The sequence below is a fragment of the Anguilla rostrata genome, chromosome 11 (genome assembly GCF_018555375.3).
Source record: "Anguilla rostrata isolate EN2019 chromosome 11, ASM1855537v3, whole genome shotgun sequence".
NCBI lineage: Eukaryota > Metazoa > Chordata > Actinopteri > Anguilliformes > Anguillidae > Anguilla > Anguilla rostrata.
Window position 1 is genome coordinate 25,529,561 of NC_057943.1, and position 17,952 is coordinate 25,547,512.

The window sequence follows — 17,952 nt, forward strand, 5'->3', positions numbered from 1 at the left end:
ATTGAATCAATCAATCAATCCAGCAGCAGCCACTTTGCTGTGATACCCTTTCCCCCCTGACGATAACTAAGAAAACATACCACTGGCCGGGGTATGGGTTTTTGAGGTTTCTTGGAGCCGAGCTTCTTCATGGCGTTGTAGTATTTCTTCTGCTCCTCTGTCATAAAGATGTCCTGACCCCCAAAGTATAGGGACAAACAAGAATTGGGGTTACAACCTTGAAATCCAAAAATCCCACAGATGAATGAGGTACAGATTGCCCCCCCCCCCACATTCCAACCGCCAACTAGTCCACCGTAATATTTCCATTAACTATCTTATATCTTTATTTCTCCATTTACCCTGAATATGCAGTAAACCTAAGGCCACAGAACCTTCTAGAGTTAAGACAGCTGTACAGCCCTTGTATCTGAGGGAAAAGCGGAGAAGACTGAGAAAGACAGGAGACTTATCTTTTTCTTCTGCTGGTTGAAGTTGTCAATGATGACACCGATGAAGAGGTTGAGGGTGAAGAAGGAGCCAAAGATGATGAAGATGACAAAGTAGATGTACATGTAGATGTTGTCCTCATAAATAGGCTGATCTTCCACCTGCAAAGAATCATGGGAAAGAAAGACATGCCCAATCAATTACCCAATGTCACACAACCTTTTCCATGGGTAAACTTCACCAAAAATAACATCTAACATGTTTCATACAGTAAATAACCATCTTTAAAAAACATTCTCTCTAAAAATATTGTAATAACCCAAGTGAACTTGCAATACTGTGAGACTTCAGTTGGTCTTAAAGGAGTAACATGGTGGTTGAACGTGACACTTCCCAGTTGTCTTTAGGCAACAACAAAACAAATGTGCATAATTTTTTTATTATTCAGTCATTTCAATGTACTTTAAAACGTTTTTTTCTAAGCCTAAATTTCCCACTATAAAAGTTCACCCGAATCGTCTGGGTGTGGTAATGAGAACTGTCAGTTAGCTATGATTGACAGACCGTGCCCCGTTACCATAGCTACCCCCATGATAAGCGCTCTTTTTGGGAGACTTTTCACAAGCTAGCTAGCTTAGTAGTATATCAAGTATCGATAGATAGCTAAGGTAAGGACGTTGACTTATATCCAATTATAATTTTTGCTATCTAGCTAGCCAAGTTAAGATAAAAGCACAACTATAACGTCCTCATAAAAGCAAACTAGCTAGCTAACGTTATCGATAACATTGCCTTATGAACGTTAGCTAACGTTAGCTAGCTAGCTAGCTAAATGAATATAACCAGAAATAATCTAATAGTCCTTAAAAGGCACTTTAATTTAAGTGAACCTAACGTTAGTCAAATATTTGCATTGTCTTGCCCGTAAGCCAGCGGCGCAAACTATGGGTCTCGAGTTATCCATGGGTTTACGGGGCGTGGAAAGGGGAGTGGTTACTGTGTTCGTGACGCACCAAGTTGACAACTTTCTCAGCCGGTGGAAAATAGGACGATAAATTTAAAACGCATATTTCTCCAAAAATACAGAACGGACATATTTAATACTCTACACATTGTGTTTCTTCAATGCCTCTTGTGCAAATAGCACATAAAACCGAGAAAGTGTGAAAATCACCATGGTACTCCTTTAACACCTTAATAACTGCTACAGAATGCATCAGAAGCATTGCCATATGCATGTAAATATAACCAGCATACAGCAACTACTTAAAATATAATGTGGCTTATACTGTAATGTCACTAGTATCATGACTTACCATTACATGCTTCATAACCAAATCTCCCATAGATGTCAAATTTCACTTCCCCACCTTAATTTGAGTATTAATGTGTAAAATTTAAATTTGTGTCCAGCAGCCTAAGATAACGCTTAGTCCTCAGTCTAAATCTTCTGGCTCACAGTTTAATAAAAACCATAGTACATATAGAATACTCACCTGGAGAGTGTAAGAAGAACAATCTTAGTCTATTACAGACAAAGACGGCAGGTAGGAATTTTACTGTACTGTACTGTAAGCATCCAGTTTTGTAAGTCACCATTCAGGGTTTTCATTTACTTTTATTTCTGAGGAAACCCACATTGACACAAAGACATGCTCACCTTTCTGGAGTCCACTGCTGCATACATGATATCCATCCAGCCTTTGAATGTGGCCTTTGAGAGAGGAGGAGGGAGAGCAGAAAATCAAATAATCAAAGAGAAAATGGATTCCCCCCTCCCAAATTGGAGTAAAATAATGGTATCAATTTTTTTTAAACATTCACTTGACTCCCTAAAGTTGAATACCAGAACACACATTGTAGTTTTATTGATGGTGAGCAATTCGTTTTTATCCAGGGCCTAGAATAATTAATTAAACAACCGATTAAGCTAAATTGAAACAGCTGCACCAAATTAATCAGAGGGATAGATATTAACAAAAATAAACAAAATATCCATCAAGCCAACAGTGCCATGTTAAAAGTCACTGAGCTCTTCAGTAAAACCCATTCTACCGCCAATGTCTGTCAATGGAGATTGCATGGCTGTATGCTTGATTTTATGCACCTGTTAGCAATGGGTGTGGCTGAAATAGCCAAAACAACTAATTAGAAGGGTGTCCACATACTTTTGGAAATGTAGTGTGTGACGAAGTTAAATTTGGTATATTATAGTGTATTTGTTAAATAGCTGTAAGGGGGTGATTCTCAGCCCCCATTAATTCAATTGTTCTTTGGCTAACAAAGCTAACAGCTAACAGTGAGTGAGCCAGGTAAGAGGGCTTGAGCCCAACATTTCCTCCTATTTATCACATAATTCATGGTGAGTAGCTCAGGGGACCTGGGTCTAAAAAATGTAGAATGCAGACTGCTTCATTGACATGGATTGGAAAGGTGAGAAAAAGGAGAGGACAGGAATAAGGGTGAAAGAGGAAGAGTCGCGGGGCCCCTCACCACTTGGAGAAGGGCCAGGTAGCCGGCGCCAACATTGTCAAAGTTGATCTTGACATTCTTCCACCTGACGTCAGTGTGGTTGGCGTTGATGAGCAAAAAGCATTCGGTTTTGTTGTTGACGTCTGTGATTTCAAAGCGCAACTCGGACGTCGCGTTGAAGCAGTAGTAGTACTTTCCCGCAAACAAGTTGACCCCCATGATACTGAAAATTAGCCAAAAGATGAGGCAAACCAGCAACACATTCATAATGGAGGGGATGGCTCCAACCAGGGCGTTGACTACCACCTAGACCAGAGTGGAAGAGACAAAGCAACACAGTGTGAGAGAAACTGAGTGTGTTAGCGTACACACGCACACACACCCACACATACAGAACAGCTGCATACCGGTATGCTACTTCTGCTAAACCAGGCTCACAAAAAGACAAACTTTGCGAGAGGTCATGATAAACTGCCAATGGGAGCGTAAATCTGATCATATTCGGCACCGTACTTGTAGGAATCTACAAGGAGAATCTACATCTTGGAGGAGCATTTTATTTTCTGTCCCAGTGTTTATAAATTGTCCCTGTAAGCCTCTTACCTGAGGTGTGATCGGTATGCCTGACCAAACCAAACGTCCCTGGGGTTCGTTCTCATAATCTGAAGTGATTTGAAGCACCAATCAGAGAGGCCTACTGACTGATAACCCTTTCTGTTTCCACAGACCCACCTTAGCTGCAAGCTAAAATTAGACCACAAGCGTATCCACAGCAACCCAACCCAAGCTGAGAGAATGTTGGCTGACCCCAGGTGTAAAAGCGATTTGACCTGTAGCCTAATGTGTTCGAATGGAAGCATCTGTGTAAAATTATTTTAATATCATTATATTGACATTATTTTTGCTAATCTTGCATAAAATACAGCCAGAAAGTATTTTTAAGTGTGCTCTTAATTAGGTAAACATCCCCCCTTAATAAATTTGCTGATGGATCACCAGAAAATAGACAAGACAATTTAACGTCCAAAGCTATGTGCCTGATACATACACAATAATAAATATAATAACTGTGCCTTCTTTGTTGCGATCTCTCTAAAGTTTGGTTGTAAACTGACAACCAAACATACCAAATGTATCAGCCAATCTCACACAAGTGGCCGGGAAGAGGCAGTGAAATGGTGCCACAGTACTGGGTCACAGTAGACATCACAGTGACAGTGCAACTTTGGTGGGTCAGTGGAAACCAAACGCAAGGGTGTCAAGACCCCTGTCCTAGTGAGAACATTACTGCCCCCTACAGGACTGGTGCACTATCTCCCATCTTAATTAGAAGCAAAGAGAGAGGCATTCTTACTTTTTTGATTTACACAAAAGGTTAATTGTAAAAAATGTATAACACCTGTATGCAGCGTTCATCAAGCACCCCCTTCAAAAAAAGCAATGCCTCCACCCACTCCTACCCCCTACCCAAAAATCCCCCTTCAAACTCTGCATTGGAAATCAGAATTTGTTTTTAATGCCTGCCCCACCCCCTTTCACTTCCTTTATCCCTCCCCCCTCCCCCTCAGGCCCACAGAGATGAGCAGAGCGCTGAGCTCACAGTAGGCAGATCAGTGTTAGTATGATGCACACTGACCTCTCCTCTCAGGCAGAGCACAGAGCATGCATGCGTTTCACAGCCTCACTTCAGTAGCCATTTTCCCTCCCACAGACAGGGGGCGCCCTTCCCTCCGCACTGGCAGAGGCACATGCAGCTACGTTGGGGGAATATTACAGCATCTCCTGGTGAGGCCTCAAAATCCCCAAAATGGGCGGGGCTAAAATGCACCATCATGACTCAGCTTGCCTTGAACCAATCACAGTGTTTTGCCCTGGGTGGGTGTAGTCTTCTGATTGGTTCATTTAAGTCAGTGACTTTCCAGTGCATGTTAACCCCGTGAATTCTCACCCCTTGAACATACAAGGCTAAAAAATATAATTGTGTCTACTGAGTTCCACAATATCATATTACCAGCTGCAGAAACAGTGGCGTGGGAAGAGGTTTTCATTCCAAAGGTAAATCAAAGATAAGAGAACGTAACATTTTCTCTATCAGGAAATATCTGCCAGTGCCCAGAGAGACACTGTTACTGTTGTCGAGTACAACTGAACAGACACCTGATTAAGACATTTTAGCCAGTTATTAATGTCCAACTGCCATGCAAGACACAGCTTCTGCACGACCTGGCAGGGTGTGGCCAAACGTGGGGCGTGGCCGTGAGGAGGGAAGATGGCTCTTGAAGTGGAGAAAGTGGCATTGGCAGTTGAATAGAACATGCATGTTACATGGCATTGTTGTGCAATCTCAAGGACAGTTAAATAAATAGATAAATAAACAGATAGATAGATGGATAGGTAGATAATTGCAAATACAACAGCCCTGTAAACTTTTCACAGTTTTTTTTGTTGTTCATTGGTTTTAAAATGGCAATGTGGGTTGCTTGAGTGGACTGTAGCAGATGTAGTGATTGTGTGTTGGGGACAGCCGGTCCTCCTGTCACAGAATTTCCTGTCACTGTGCTGTATGCGAGACACTGGAAATGTACAGAGACCTGAGTGGGCTGTGGGGGCCCTAGCGGCGGGTAACGGTAACGGGCTCACACCTGGACAGGGTGGGGCAGAGTGGTCATTGATTCTGGGCAAGGTAATTATCAACTGGCTATAGCCACTTCTGAGACTGACTGCAGCTGTCTGGCAGCAGTGGGCTGGGCTAGTACATATTATTTCTCATTCTGAAATAGTAAATGATGAGTTTTCATAATGAAAAAGCTTGGAAGATCCTGCTCAAGTACCGACACTCAGTGGCACTACAGTCAGGTATGGACTCCTGACCTCGCCATCGCTACCTGTGGCCAGCAGCCTTCCACACGGGGTTTGCGTGGGGGGGGGGGCTCCACCTCCCTGTGTAACAGTGGCTCCATTAGCCCATTGGGCATTGGCCACCTGCAGTCTGCCATGCGTATAGACTGTAATCCTCCAGCAGGACTGCCCAGACTGAGGCGCCAAAGGAAGAGGCAGCACTCAGGATGACACGTGTGCATGTATGCCCTGACTCGAGAACTGACTGAGAATGTTTGAGCGATGGGACGGCCTGGTCATTTCAGACTAGGAGAAAGTAAAACGCAGGCCGTAAAAAAAAGGCCTATAGAGTAACTCCAATGGCAGGCCAGGCAAAAAAAGTAAGACATTTTGTTGCAGGAATAGAAAATGAAATACACAAATTTACTTGATGACAAAAAATGTAAATCATTCACAGAGAAAACATATAGAAGTTAGTGAACTGAAATTGAGCTGAAATTGTGTGGGGGTGTGGCTATCATTACTGGGCGGGGCTGTGGGGGAGTGTCTGTCACCAATGGGCGGGGCTGTGGGGGAGTGTCTGTCACCGCTGGGCGGGGCAGTGATGTGTTGTGTTCAAGGTCTCCATTATCTCCAGTGCCACACAAGCAACGCACAGGTGTGTTCAGTCCCAAAGGGGGGACCAGCCAATCGTGTGTACAATTCCAGATCCCACCAGTCATAAATGTACTACTTAATTCATTTTATTGTTCTGAAATTTTTGCATTTTCTTCTTTTAATTCAAATAATGTGGCAAATTATCTGATGAATAAACACACTCTGCTGTACTGGTGAGGCAGGGTCAGAATTTGAGTGCAAATTCCTCTTCAATGTCTTCCTGCTAGCAAAGACATTTTCTTTCATTTCCTACATTTCCTATTTGTCAGGGGAAATTCTATACGTAAATGACACTTCCTTTGACTACCCATAACACTATAACCCAAAAATGACAACACTATTTCAACCAGACAGTCCCCTTGACTAAGCACTATTAACATTTAACAATAGATAATCTGGATACACATCATAAATTTGACTGGTAGTATTTAGGTTGTTTTTCATGAATAAACTACCACCAAATGGAAAGCGGCAGAAGATGTTAGCAAGGCCACTGGGGGTAACGTGACCCTGTATCCTATGACCTGGGTCTTGTATCCCATGAGGTAAAATGGGGCTCCATACAAAGACAGCTTATTGCCTTTCCCACAGAATAATATGGGAAAGTCCCCTGGAGTTTAACTAATTGGGTAAGTGCATTGCTAGAGACAGCAGGTCTTACCAGCAGGAGTATGCCTAGTATTTCATATAGTCATACACAGTGCAGTCTGTACTGCAAGTATTTGGACAGTGATGCAATTTTAGTTGTTTTGGTTCTGTACTCCAGCACATTGCATTTTAAAAAATGAAACAATTATAAATGTGTAGACCCCCTGCCCCATTTTATGGGACCATAAGTAATTGGAAAATTTAACAATCTTAAACAAAGTCATCATATTCAGTGCTTGTTTGCAAATCCTTTGCAATCGATGACTGCCTGAAGTCTGCGACCCATAAACATCACCAGACGTTGGGAATCTCCTCTGGTGATGCTCTGCCAGGTCTGCAGCCAACTGCAGTTCCTGTTTGTTTTTGGGGGATTTTTTCCTTCAGCCTTGTCTTCAGAAAGTGAAATACACGTTCAACTGGATTCAGGTTTGGCGACTGACTTAGCTAGCCAAGAACATTGCACTTTTCGTCAATGAGGTCTTGAATCATGAGCTGTTCCTTTCTTTTTCCACACTTTCCTCTTTCCATCACTTAGCACAAGTTAATACTTGTCTCATCCCCAAAACTCTAATCTGGCCGTTCTATTCTTGAGGCTTACCAGTGGTTTGCAGCTTGCATTGAACCCTCTGAGATTATTCTGGTGAAGTGTGTTCATTATGGTAGTCACTCCACTATGTCTATATTCTGGAGATTGTTTTTTATCTGTTTGCAGTTGAAAAGGGGTTTTCTTCACAACTGAAAGTATTCTTCTGTCATCCACTACAGTGCCCTTCCATGGTCTACCAGACTGTTTGCTATTGCAGAGCTCACCAGTGCGTTCTTGCTTCTTAATTATTCAAACAGTTGATTAACTCTGATTTTTCAGCCTCGTGATGGCCTGCTTTACTAGCAATGACACTTCTTTGGTCTTTGTGTTGACAGACAACAGCAACAGACTCCAAATGGAAGTGCCACACCTAGAATCTACCCTAGACCTTTAGTTAGCTTGCATGACCTAACAATGCAACAACACACAGCTGAAATTGGGGGACTACATATAAAAAAGGCTGTAATTCCTACATGGATCACCCAAAATGGATGTGCCCTCAAATTAGAGATGACATTCTGAACTCTAACCTCAAGTTCATTTGTTTCACTTGAAATCCAATGTGCTGGAGTACAGAGCCAAGACGACAATAATTGTGTCACTGTTCAAATATTTACGGACCGCACTGTAGATGTCAGCACCTGAGACAGCTCATGAAACTGTCTGAAAGCACAAACCCCCCACGTTCCCCACCCCCGCTGCAAGCTGTTGAATCTAGTTTGTCATTTTTGGTGGAGTCGGAGCATCTGACCCGTAAGACCGCACAAATGGTTGAGTGTGTCTCAGGTGACTGCGTCAGTCAAGACGTAAAGAAGTCATGTAGAACTAAAAACACACTGCCCTCCCCCTCCCCCCACCCACAACCTCTTCCCTCCCCTAAATCCCAAGTTTAACTGACTCCATTGGGAGAAAAAGGCTACATCCATCTCCCACACATCAGCTGTGTTTTTCCATTAAGTATAAACAGCAATGTCTTCAGTGGAACAGGCAGTCTTGCACATTTCCTAAGCTTCTGCTTTGCTGAGAACAAAAATTCATATAAGGGCACTTATTTTATATATACACATACTGATATATATATATATATATATATATATAATTTTTGGATGACAGTATTTTAGCAGCCTCTTAGAAAATAAAAACAAATCAAATGAAACAGGTAAATTAGGCGGGAGACACGGTGGGCAATGGAGTGATGACAACAGCAGAAGCTTAGCAAATTTCTCCCTCCCACACCCACAATTCTGTGTGTGGGACTTAGAAAACAAAAAAAGAGTCCCATTTCCAGGTCCTGGACAAGCAAAAGAGGGAGTGGGGTGAGCCACCAGTGAGCATGACCCTCCAGCGCTGTAGGGGGCAGCGTGGGGCCCAATGGGCTGTGGTGGACAGTGAGAGAATGGGGAAGGGGGGGGTGAGGATAGGGGCTGTACAGTGCTGGAAATGTGGTGGGGGGGAGGGGGGGATTGAGGCTGAAGAAGTGGAGAAGTGAAGCTCCTACTAAGAGACGAGGTCTCCAGTTCTGGGGGGGGGGGGGGGAGACTGAAGCGACAACAACCAGGGGCAGCCAGTTACAGCCATCAGAATAAAGGACCGGGCAGATGGCAGAATTTGCCTAACGTTGAGGTTGCCATAGCCTGGTTAAGGTTTGGCTTGCGTTGAGGGTGGCCCCACCAAAACCCATTCAATTCCAGCCTGCTTCTTCATGAAGATGTTTTCCTTCAGTTGCACAAAGACTTCAACTAAGTAACCCCCAAAAATGCCCAACAGTAATATTTCTTAAATCTGTTTCTGACTACCAGTCTTTGTCTCATTTCTCAGTTTTTTTTTTGTACACCACCAAGGGTGCTGGAGACAGCTTCACTGCTGTAACTCTGCCACTGTTTGGGGGTGGGAGGGGGGAGAAGACATGTTTATTTTTTGTGATGGTGTACCCTCACTCCTGGTGGTTGTTGTTACACGATGCATCGGGAGAATGGCAGGAGCAAGGGTGGGGGTGGGGGTGGGGGGGCATGGTGGGGGTGTTGGCGTTTCAGTTAAAAGCAGTCGAGGTTGAAAATCAGGCCACAGGCCAAATGGACAGCCAATTGCATATAAATGCCCTACAGTGTGAAATGGCATGGGATTTGAGTGACATCAACCTTTTTTTGCCATTGCCTTTTTTTTCCTTTCATTGATATTTCAGGGGCCAATTTGATTGCAAATTAGTTTTCGTTGTGATGAGGCAGCTTTGCGATAAAAATCCCTCTTAAAAATTGTCTACGAAATTCTTGCTAAAATTCTAATGATTTTAAGACAACTGGTAAGAGCTAATGGATCTACACAATGTGATACAAATGCAATCAGGGAAGAATTACTGCTAAAATAATCAAATAATCTGTTTGTTTTGACTTTTTTTGACATTTCTATAAAATATCCCAGCTGCATCATGACTTTTGTCTTTTTTTCGATTTGCACATATGATACCGAATATGTGTGCATGGAAGGTACTTGAAGGTTTTCGTTGTCCTTTTAACAGTATCCCCCATTACGTCTTATCATTTGTGTTCTTTTTTTTTTTTGATCAGTTCTGGCATGCTTAAACTGCTCAATAGGCATGCAGAAGGATCGAGCCGCTTAGCTTAGTATCTTACCCTCATCCCTTCAAATCGTGACAAGGCTCTGAGCGGTCTCAAGGCCCTTAGTGTCCTGAGTGATTTAATAGGCCCTAGATCGGAGTAGCCCAGGGCATTAGCTATAAGGCTGACTATAGACACCTACACAGAAACAGAGAAGCAAAAGAGGATCCACACTGTTAGAGGCGATTTCCTTTTTTTTCTTTTTTTTTCTTGTTAATAAAACGGCCCTAGCATTGTCGGAAAGTTGGGTTACACACAAATATATATATATAAATATATACATATATAATATTGCATTTATATATGTATATATAAATAGAGAAGGGAGAGAGAGAAAGAGTCATGTTTAGTATAGGTTAGGTTATAAGCGGTCAGAATTTCAAGTGGTGGGCCCCCAAGTTTGGTGTTTTTTTTTTCAGGATTTTTTTTTTTTTTTTTGGCGTCGACGCTTGGGAAAAACTTCGGGTAGTACCTGGAAAGAAAGTGGTTGTTGAGAGAGAGAGAAAGAAAGAAAAAGAGAGAACGAGAGGTGTAAGACTCAAACAGAAGGGGAAAAAAGGCAGAGAAGCGCACACAAGACTTTTAGTACGAAAAGGGGAACGGGGCGACCGAGGTTTGGGGGTGGGGGGGAGGGGGAGAGAGAGGGGGTCCCTGCAGAAGGAGAAAAAAAATCCCAACAGACTACAGGAACCTTACCCTTGCCCTTCTAACACTGTGGCCAAGTCCCTCTCGGCTGTAGCATAAATTCCCACATAATTTAAGACAGACAAATTAAAGGAACCTGAGGGAAAAAATACAGGTGAATACATACATGTGCATCAAAAAATTCACTCTCAGCATTTTAACAACAGCACACATTCATTTAAGACTGCTCTGAGCACTGAGAGGGGAGAGCCACAGTCACACGACCACATGAGAGAGAGAGAGAGAGAGACAGAGAGAGAGAGAGAGAGAGAGAGAGAGAGAACAGGGAGGGGTGAGGGGGTTTAGCCAGGTACAGTACTGGACCGCACTTAAATGACAGAATACGCCATTGAAACATGAGCCCCCCCCTCCTCCCCAGTCTCAGCGCATCACCCCCAGCCCTGGGGGTGTACCCCAGTACCTATGCTCACACTATAACCCAGCAGATCTTAGCCTGGAACAATCCAGCCAGGGTCCAGGGATGAGGCTTTACAGAGGGCCCTGTCAACAAGCCAAGGCTGCGGGTCGGCACGAAGGCTACGTTTGGCCTGGGATGTCAGGGACACGGCCAAAGACAGGCGTTTGGGAGATGGAGCAGGCAGAAAACCTTGGGGGAATTACGGGATATACAGCATAGACCCAATGGGGTCTGGGAAGGCTAAACGTACCAGTACCCGAAAAATTCTGCCTAGCCTGTGTGGTTCTAATATTGGGGGGGTTTCCACATTTAGGCATGGTCAGTGGAGCCAGCAGGAAGACACAGGAGCTGAGCGGATGCATGAGACTAGGGAGAGTGGGGCTGCTGTTCCTGCACTGGGGGGCAAGGGTGGGGCGGGGGGAGAATACCAAACAAGATCTGAGGACACCTCCAAAAAACCAGCCACCAACATCATGACTCGCTAAGAACATCGCAAGAGAACACAACAACCAAAGCTGAACCAGGAGTCACAGGAGGGAGGAGAACTCTAGCGAAGGCGAAAGCTTTATTGGGTTTCATTCTATTTTGTTTCGGGGAGAAGGCATTTCTGGTTTACTCGGGCTGCAGCTGGTGAATGCAGGAGGCTGCTAAACCAGGACAGCCTGCGTCAGGAATGCGCCGGGAACACAGCGGCACAGGAGAGAGGCTGGAGGAGGCTTTTCTGCAAGCGGGACGCACGTGAGCTGCATCATCGCAGAGTCACGCGGAAATGAAATGGCCGCCTCTCTCCTCCCGACAGGCACCAAAACCAAAACTGTTCTCGAGCTTAACCTTGATCAAGAACTCTACGATGATATAAAAATGACAATAGAAAAAAAAATCAATCTGCAATTTAAAAGAAAAAAAATTTATGACAGATATGTGACTCATAAGTAGTTTGTGTGGAGATATACAGAGCCAGAATGCTGTGATTCAGCAGGATTCACGCGGAGGTTCTGGAACATTCTCATGTCTGTGATTATGAAGGGTTTGGGGGGACTATTTTTATGTTGATCACAGATAATGATCAGCAGCTTTTGAACTGATCAGAGAGAATAAAGATTCCGCCTTCATCTACTGTACAGTCTGTGGAGGGGGGGGGTAGTTGTCACCTTCTGCCTCAGCCTAGTGGACCGCCCCCTTTTTTGGGGGATGGGGGGGCTGACCCCCCCTGAGCCAGCTGTGTGGGGTGGCCTCAGGGTCTCCTTCACCTCTCAGCTCTCTGCAAGGGAAGGTCAGTGACATCTGTGGCTATGATTTGGCAGACATAACAAAAACAAACAAAAACAAACAAAAAACAATGACCCTGCTTCCACAATCAGGACACCTGCTGGCCTTGCGTCATATGCTGCGTCACCTCATTTATGACCCTGCCACACACAAACTGCTCACATCCACAGCCCTCTCACACCCATAGCCCTCTTACATGTAATACCCCCTCTCACATCCAAAATTCCCCCTCAAATTTAATACCCCTCTCACATCAAACACCCCCTCTCACATCCCAAACTTCTCTCATATCCTCCAGTACCCTCCTCTTGAATCCACTATATTCTCCTCTCCTTTCTAGGTTCCAGGTGTTTGATTGGGCCTCATGTTGTTTGCAGAGGATTTAGCTAGGCTAACGTGTGCTACAAAGTGGCTGCATTTTGTTTAGTCTTTGATATCAGCCAGTTTCAATCACATCTTTGATATCAGCCAAAATGTCAACCACATCTGAAATCATCCTTCGTAAACTTAACGAAACTGCTGTGGCTTGTTTTGACGGACTCATATTTGCATAGAGATTATGATCAGTCATCCCCCTGGATCTGGATTCCGTGACTCGTGGGCACCTCCCAGACACACAGATTTGTCAAACATGGCCCGCCATGTTCCATACCTTCTTTGATTTAGCAGCACACACCCGCTAACAGCAAACCAGCATGAGATGCACACAGAAACAGCTCCCCTCCGCAACGAACGCACACAGCAACAGTTCCTACCCAAGATTCTACCCTTGTGAAAACGCAAAAATATGCACCACACAGGTTTCTGTTCTTAATATAACTTTTGGTTTGAAATCTGGCCAACGGTGACACGCAGGGAGTTTTTCCGGCCTGGCAGGGCAGGGTTTTTGGCAGAAAGGCGCAGGGGATTTGGCTCGGTGTTCAAGGTGATTTTTTCTTGGCGCTTTCCTGGGACTTGCGTCAGAGAGACGGCACAGACACAAGCTCTCTCCCGCCGGCCAGGCTCTTCAGCGTACATCACTAACAGCGGGAGAAAATTAACGGGAAAGCTTTCTCGTGCTGCAGAGACAATCAGCACATCCATCTTAAAAATGAAAAAACCCAATTGGATACACTAAATGTCCCTGCCACAAAACAAACATTAAATATCCACTCTCTTATGTCTCTGAATGTAGAAAATGGTTTCCCTTTTGACCGTGTCAACAGATCAGCTGGATATTTTCTCCACTTTCTCTCTGGCTATCCAATATCCAATAGGACAAAAAAATTAGCTCAATCAATCAGCTGTGCTTTTCCAGAATGGCTTGTATTCATATTCATATTTGTTTGTTTTTGGAGACACAAGAAATCGCATGAAATTGTTCATGTTCACAATAAGGACATCACTGTGATTATCAAAATGCCTCAGAGGGATTATGACTGTGCTGTCAGTAGCGATATGACCACCCTACCCAGAACTATTCTATTGACATAGTCGATCAGCAGGCTACAACAGCAGACAGGTGCAAGTTCACACCTGCGTAAAAGAGCACAGATTTATATCTGGTCACCATAGCCATCCACGCTGCCATCAAATCCTTATTAACTTTGCGGTGCTACAACCGTGATGTCAACCTGGCTACACCTTCCCAATGTTTCCATGGCAACAGTATTAGAGTTTAAGGTTAGCCACACAAAAACTACTGCATAATTGAGGGTTGGGGGGTAGAAGAAAGACAACAGACCACACAAAAAAGTAATCACACATTCTCACACACACAGATACACACACACAGACACACTCGCTCACTTTGATGAGTACACAGCGACACATGCAGGCAAAACCACCATATCAGCTGAATGAAACTCCTCCCCACATGTGTTAGGCAGACAGAGCTGTTGAACCACATCACTTCCACCACAAGAACACACACAACAGGTCAAATGAGAGCCAGTGTCAAAGGACTGATTCATTTGGTGGGATCTGACTTACCAGAAGTTGCACGTCCCCAACATCTTTGAATAATTGGGAACAATATTTGGGATGTCAGGGGCAGTATAAAACTTTGTCAGGGACAGTGAGAGTGGTTACACAATTCACAAGTCTAAATATCACCACATTAATGCAGCCTAGGAAATGTAGTTCCCCCACATTAACCCAAGCTTAAATAAAAATGCAAAGAAACTACAATTCCCCTTAGCCCACATTGCAAGGGAAACACAGCAGAGGAGGATTATGGGAAGATTATTGTCAGTCCTGACTGCAAGTCAATAATCATGGGGGGCAGAGGGTGGTGTTGGGGTATAGGTGGGCAAATGAAGAAGTCTGATTGCTGTTGTGAAATTGTGGCAACTGACTTTGGGCTAGTTCAAGGTTTAGAACATTAGAACATGGATGATGATTCTACATGGCATCACTGAGGTAACATTGAATGATAAACAGCAATTTGACGATGGCTGCAGACACCACCATAATGAGCAGGAAAACAACATTAGCAGAACAAGAGTGAAGAGCCACAGGCTAACAAACTAATTGCGCCTAACGAACTAGAGCCATGTAAAGTGCTAAACAGGGTCAGAGTTTTTTTATTATTATTTTTAGATGGACCCAGTGGGAGAGGTATATTTCCAGTTTCAGATTTCTACTCCATCTCAGTGGAATACCGGTTGCCACATTTCACAATATTGCCACACATATGCCCCTTTCCACCACGCCCCCAAAAGGTTTAGCCTGGACCTGCACGTTGGGTTCTGTAGGGGTGGGGTGGGGGAGTGGGGGGTAGTCAAAAGGAGCAATGGTTAAAATGCAGTTATTTAGCCTTCCAGTAAAAGACTATATGGACTTATAAAAGACTTCCACACAGCACTATAACAAGCCAAGGGCATGGCTCTGACGTCACTTCCTGTGACATCAACTTCCAGATTTTTGAGCTGTTTGTGCAGCGCAGCCCTACGGATCTGAGTATGTGGAGCTCGGGGGGGGGGGGGGGGACGCCCTTAAAAACAGATGACAATAATAATAATCACTCATGCTGTGAGTTCAGGAGGTGCTCAGACATGTCACAGGAACAACACAGAGTGAGAGAGACTGTGTTCCAAACCCCCCCTCCCCCCTCACACCTCTGAAGCTCAGAATCGCAGAAGTTGTCTCACAGGAAGGACACAACGCAGAAACACATTCAGGGATAACGGAGGCCAGATGTCTTGGACCTACACAGCAAAATGTCTACCACTGACCCGCACGGCTCGTCACGCAGGTTATTGACAGAGAGCTGAACGCGCAGCGTAGCGCTGACTAGCACAGTTAGCACACACGTCACATCGCCGAGCGACCGGCTCCTCAGGGCTCGAGGGAAACCCCAGTGCTCTGCGACAGCCTGCCACCGCGGGTGGGCGGACGCTGTCCTTCAACCAACCTCCATCATCCAGCTTCTCAGCTTGTTTTTTTGGCTGTGAATTTGATTTGACGCAGAGTTGTCAGATTTATTTTCCAGTCTTATTCGAACTGACAGGAAACATAAGAAATATTAACGACGAGAACAGGACATTCAGCACTGGCTAGGCTCCTGGTGTTTGCGTACACGTTAGAGAAACCCGAGAAACACTGTATCTTGAAGCCCCAGCGTCTGTAGCTCAATAATTACTGACGCAGACTGACACCCCCCACCCCACCCCCACCTCCCTACCATCAGGACAGGCCTGCCGCTCAGCACTGGAGCTCCTCCGCCTTACACAGAACCACGGGGGGTAATTTGGAGAGAAACGCGGATCCATGAACATGCCAGGGAGGTATGGACAAACCCGGTGCCACGCCCGTCCACTTCACGGAAATGCAGACTTTAGGTGTGTCTTTGGGTCACTCACCAAGGGGGGGGGGGGGGGGGGGACAAAGGTCATTGGGGTTTTTTTTTGCAACAGCTCTTCTGGGGAACACAAGGTCATGCCTTGTCACTAACAAGCTAGGCTATGCCAGATACTGAGCGTGACCGAACTGGATGGTTGAATATCTGGCTTCGTTGAAACAAAGAAACCTCCTTGCATTCCATCGCGCTGTTGCTCATTCCAGATTACCCCCACCTACACCCAACACCCCCCATCCCCACTGCCCTCCTTTAGCGACTCTTCTCCACCACCCCTCCCACCCTCCAATATCCTGTCATATGACCGAGCCATCCAGAGGAAGTAATCATCATGGAGACCTGTGACACTGCAGTGGCCATTTCATTACTGCTGACTGATTACAGCAAACTGCAAGAGCACCCTGTGTGTGTGTGTGTGTGTGTGTGCAGTAAAATGTCCAGTGTATCAAATTTACATTCTTAAAGCAGAATTAACACTGGACATTTTTCTGTGTGTGTGTGTGTGTGTGTGTGTTAACACTCAGACTTTCATTACATTTTCTCTATGTCATAAACTATGCAACTAAAGATTTCTGTCAGATTAATTGTTCAAGAAACACTGAACAAAGTAAATGATGTGCAGTACTTTACATAACTATGGCTGTCAAAGGGCATTAATTTGGCTGCACCATTACCAGCCCCTCTGTGTGGCAAATGGAAACATAAATCAACTTTGTCCTTAAATGTAAACTAAAACTGCAATGCAGGATGAATCTGTTTGGTCCAGATCTCAGCTAGATGGGACTGAGACTGCATTGTACCTGTTTAGTGGAACTATTACTTCACAACACTTTAATATGAACTTTTTAAAGCAATTGTTCTTTTCTGATTTTTCCTTTATGCCCTGCTCTGGAATACATGAACAGCCAACTGATGCTTTTTTCACTTTAGTCCACTGGCCGGGTTGCCATGGTTTCAGCCACTGAGGATTGTGTAAGGTTTGGCTGATTACCAGGGGTTGGCGCTACAGAGCAAAGAGGTATCGAACATCCTGCTAACTGAAACCCTAACCCTCCCACCCTGGGCTATGATATAGCCAACTATGCACCACCCCGCGGTGCGGGATCTTGGCCACAAGTGGTGCTAGCGAGGTCAGGTTCAGGTCTGGGGCGTGTCACTGTAGTGAGAACAAACGCCTCGCCTGGATACGGGAGCTCGTAGGGGACATGAGGCACGCCTCTCTGCAGCTAGCAGGCTAGCGCAGGACGCTGAGGGGAGACGGCGCTGTGAACTTTATGTACGTCTGCGTCGGGAGCTCTGCCTGCCAATCAGCAGCTGGGCGCCACGGTAACAGCAGTGTCACTCTGGTCTCCTCATACCAACAGTGCTGGAACCAGAAGCCTCTGCTCTGACCTTTAACCCTTCAAACAAACCACCCTGCCTAAATCCATACATATGTCCACCATTATTCCATTCACCTCTCTATTCTCTATTCCCTGTTCTACTCACCTCTACCAAC

The 17,952-nt window shown here is 44.8% G+C and overlaps 1 protein-coding gene across 8 annotated transcripts in view; it reads right to left on the bottom strand.

Annotated features, from left to right (window-relative positions):
* The window catches only part of scn8aa (sodium channel, voltage gated, type VIII, alpha subunit a), a 77,828-nt gene that overhangs the window by 8,403 nt on the left and 51,473 nt on the right, over positions 1-17,952 (bottom strand). For 5 of the 8 annotated variants that reach the window (XM_064298989.1, XM_064298985.1, XM_064298990.1 and 2 more), the window contains exons 21-25: positions 10,261-10,383; positions 2,923-3,207; positions 2,090-2,143; positions 453-590; positions 81-185 (exon numbers count right to left, since the gene is read on the bottom strand). In XM_064298989.1, the coding sequence (XP_064155059.1) occupies positions 81-185; positions 453-590; positions 2,090-2,143; positions 2,923-3,207; positions 10,261-10,383 (705 nt within the window). The remainder of the gene's footprint in view (positions 1-80; positions 186-452; positions 591-2,089; positions 2,144-2,922; positions 3,208-10,260; positions 10,384-17,952) is intronic. The other 3 variants (XM_064298992.1, XM_064298991.1, XM_064298994.1) reach the window with 1 other exon arrangement.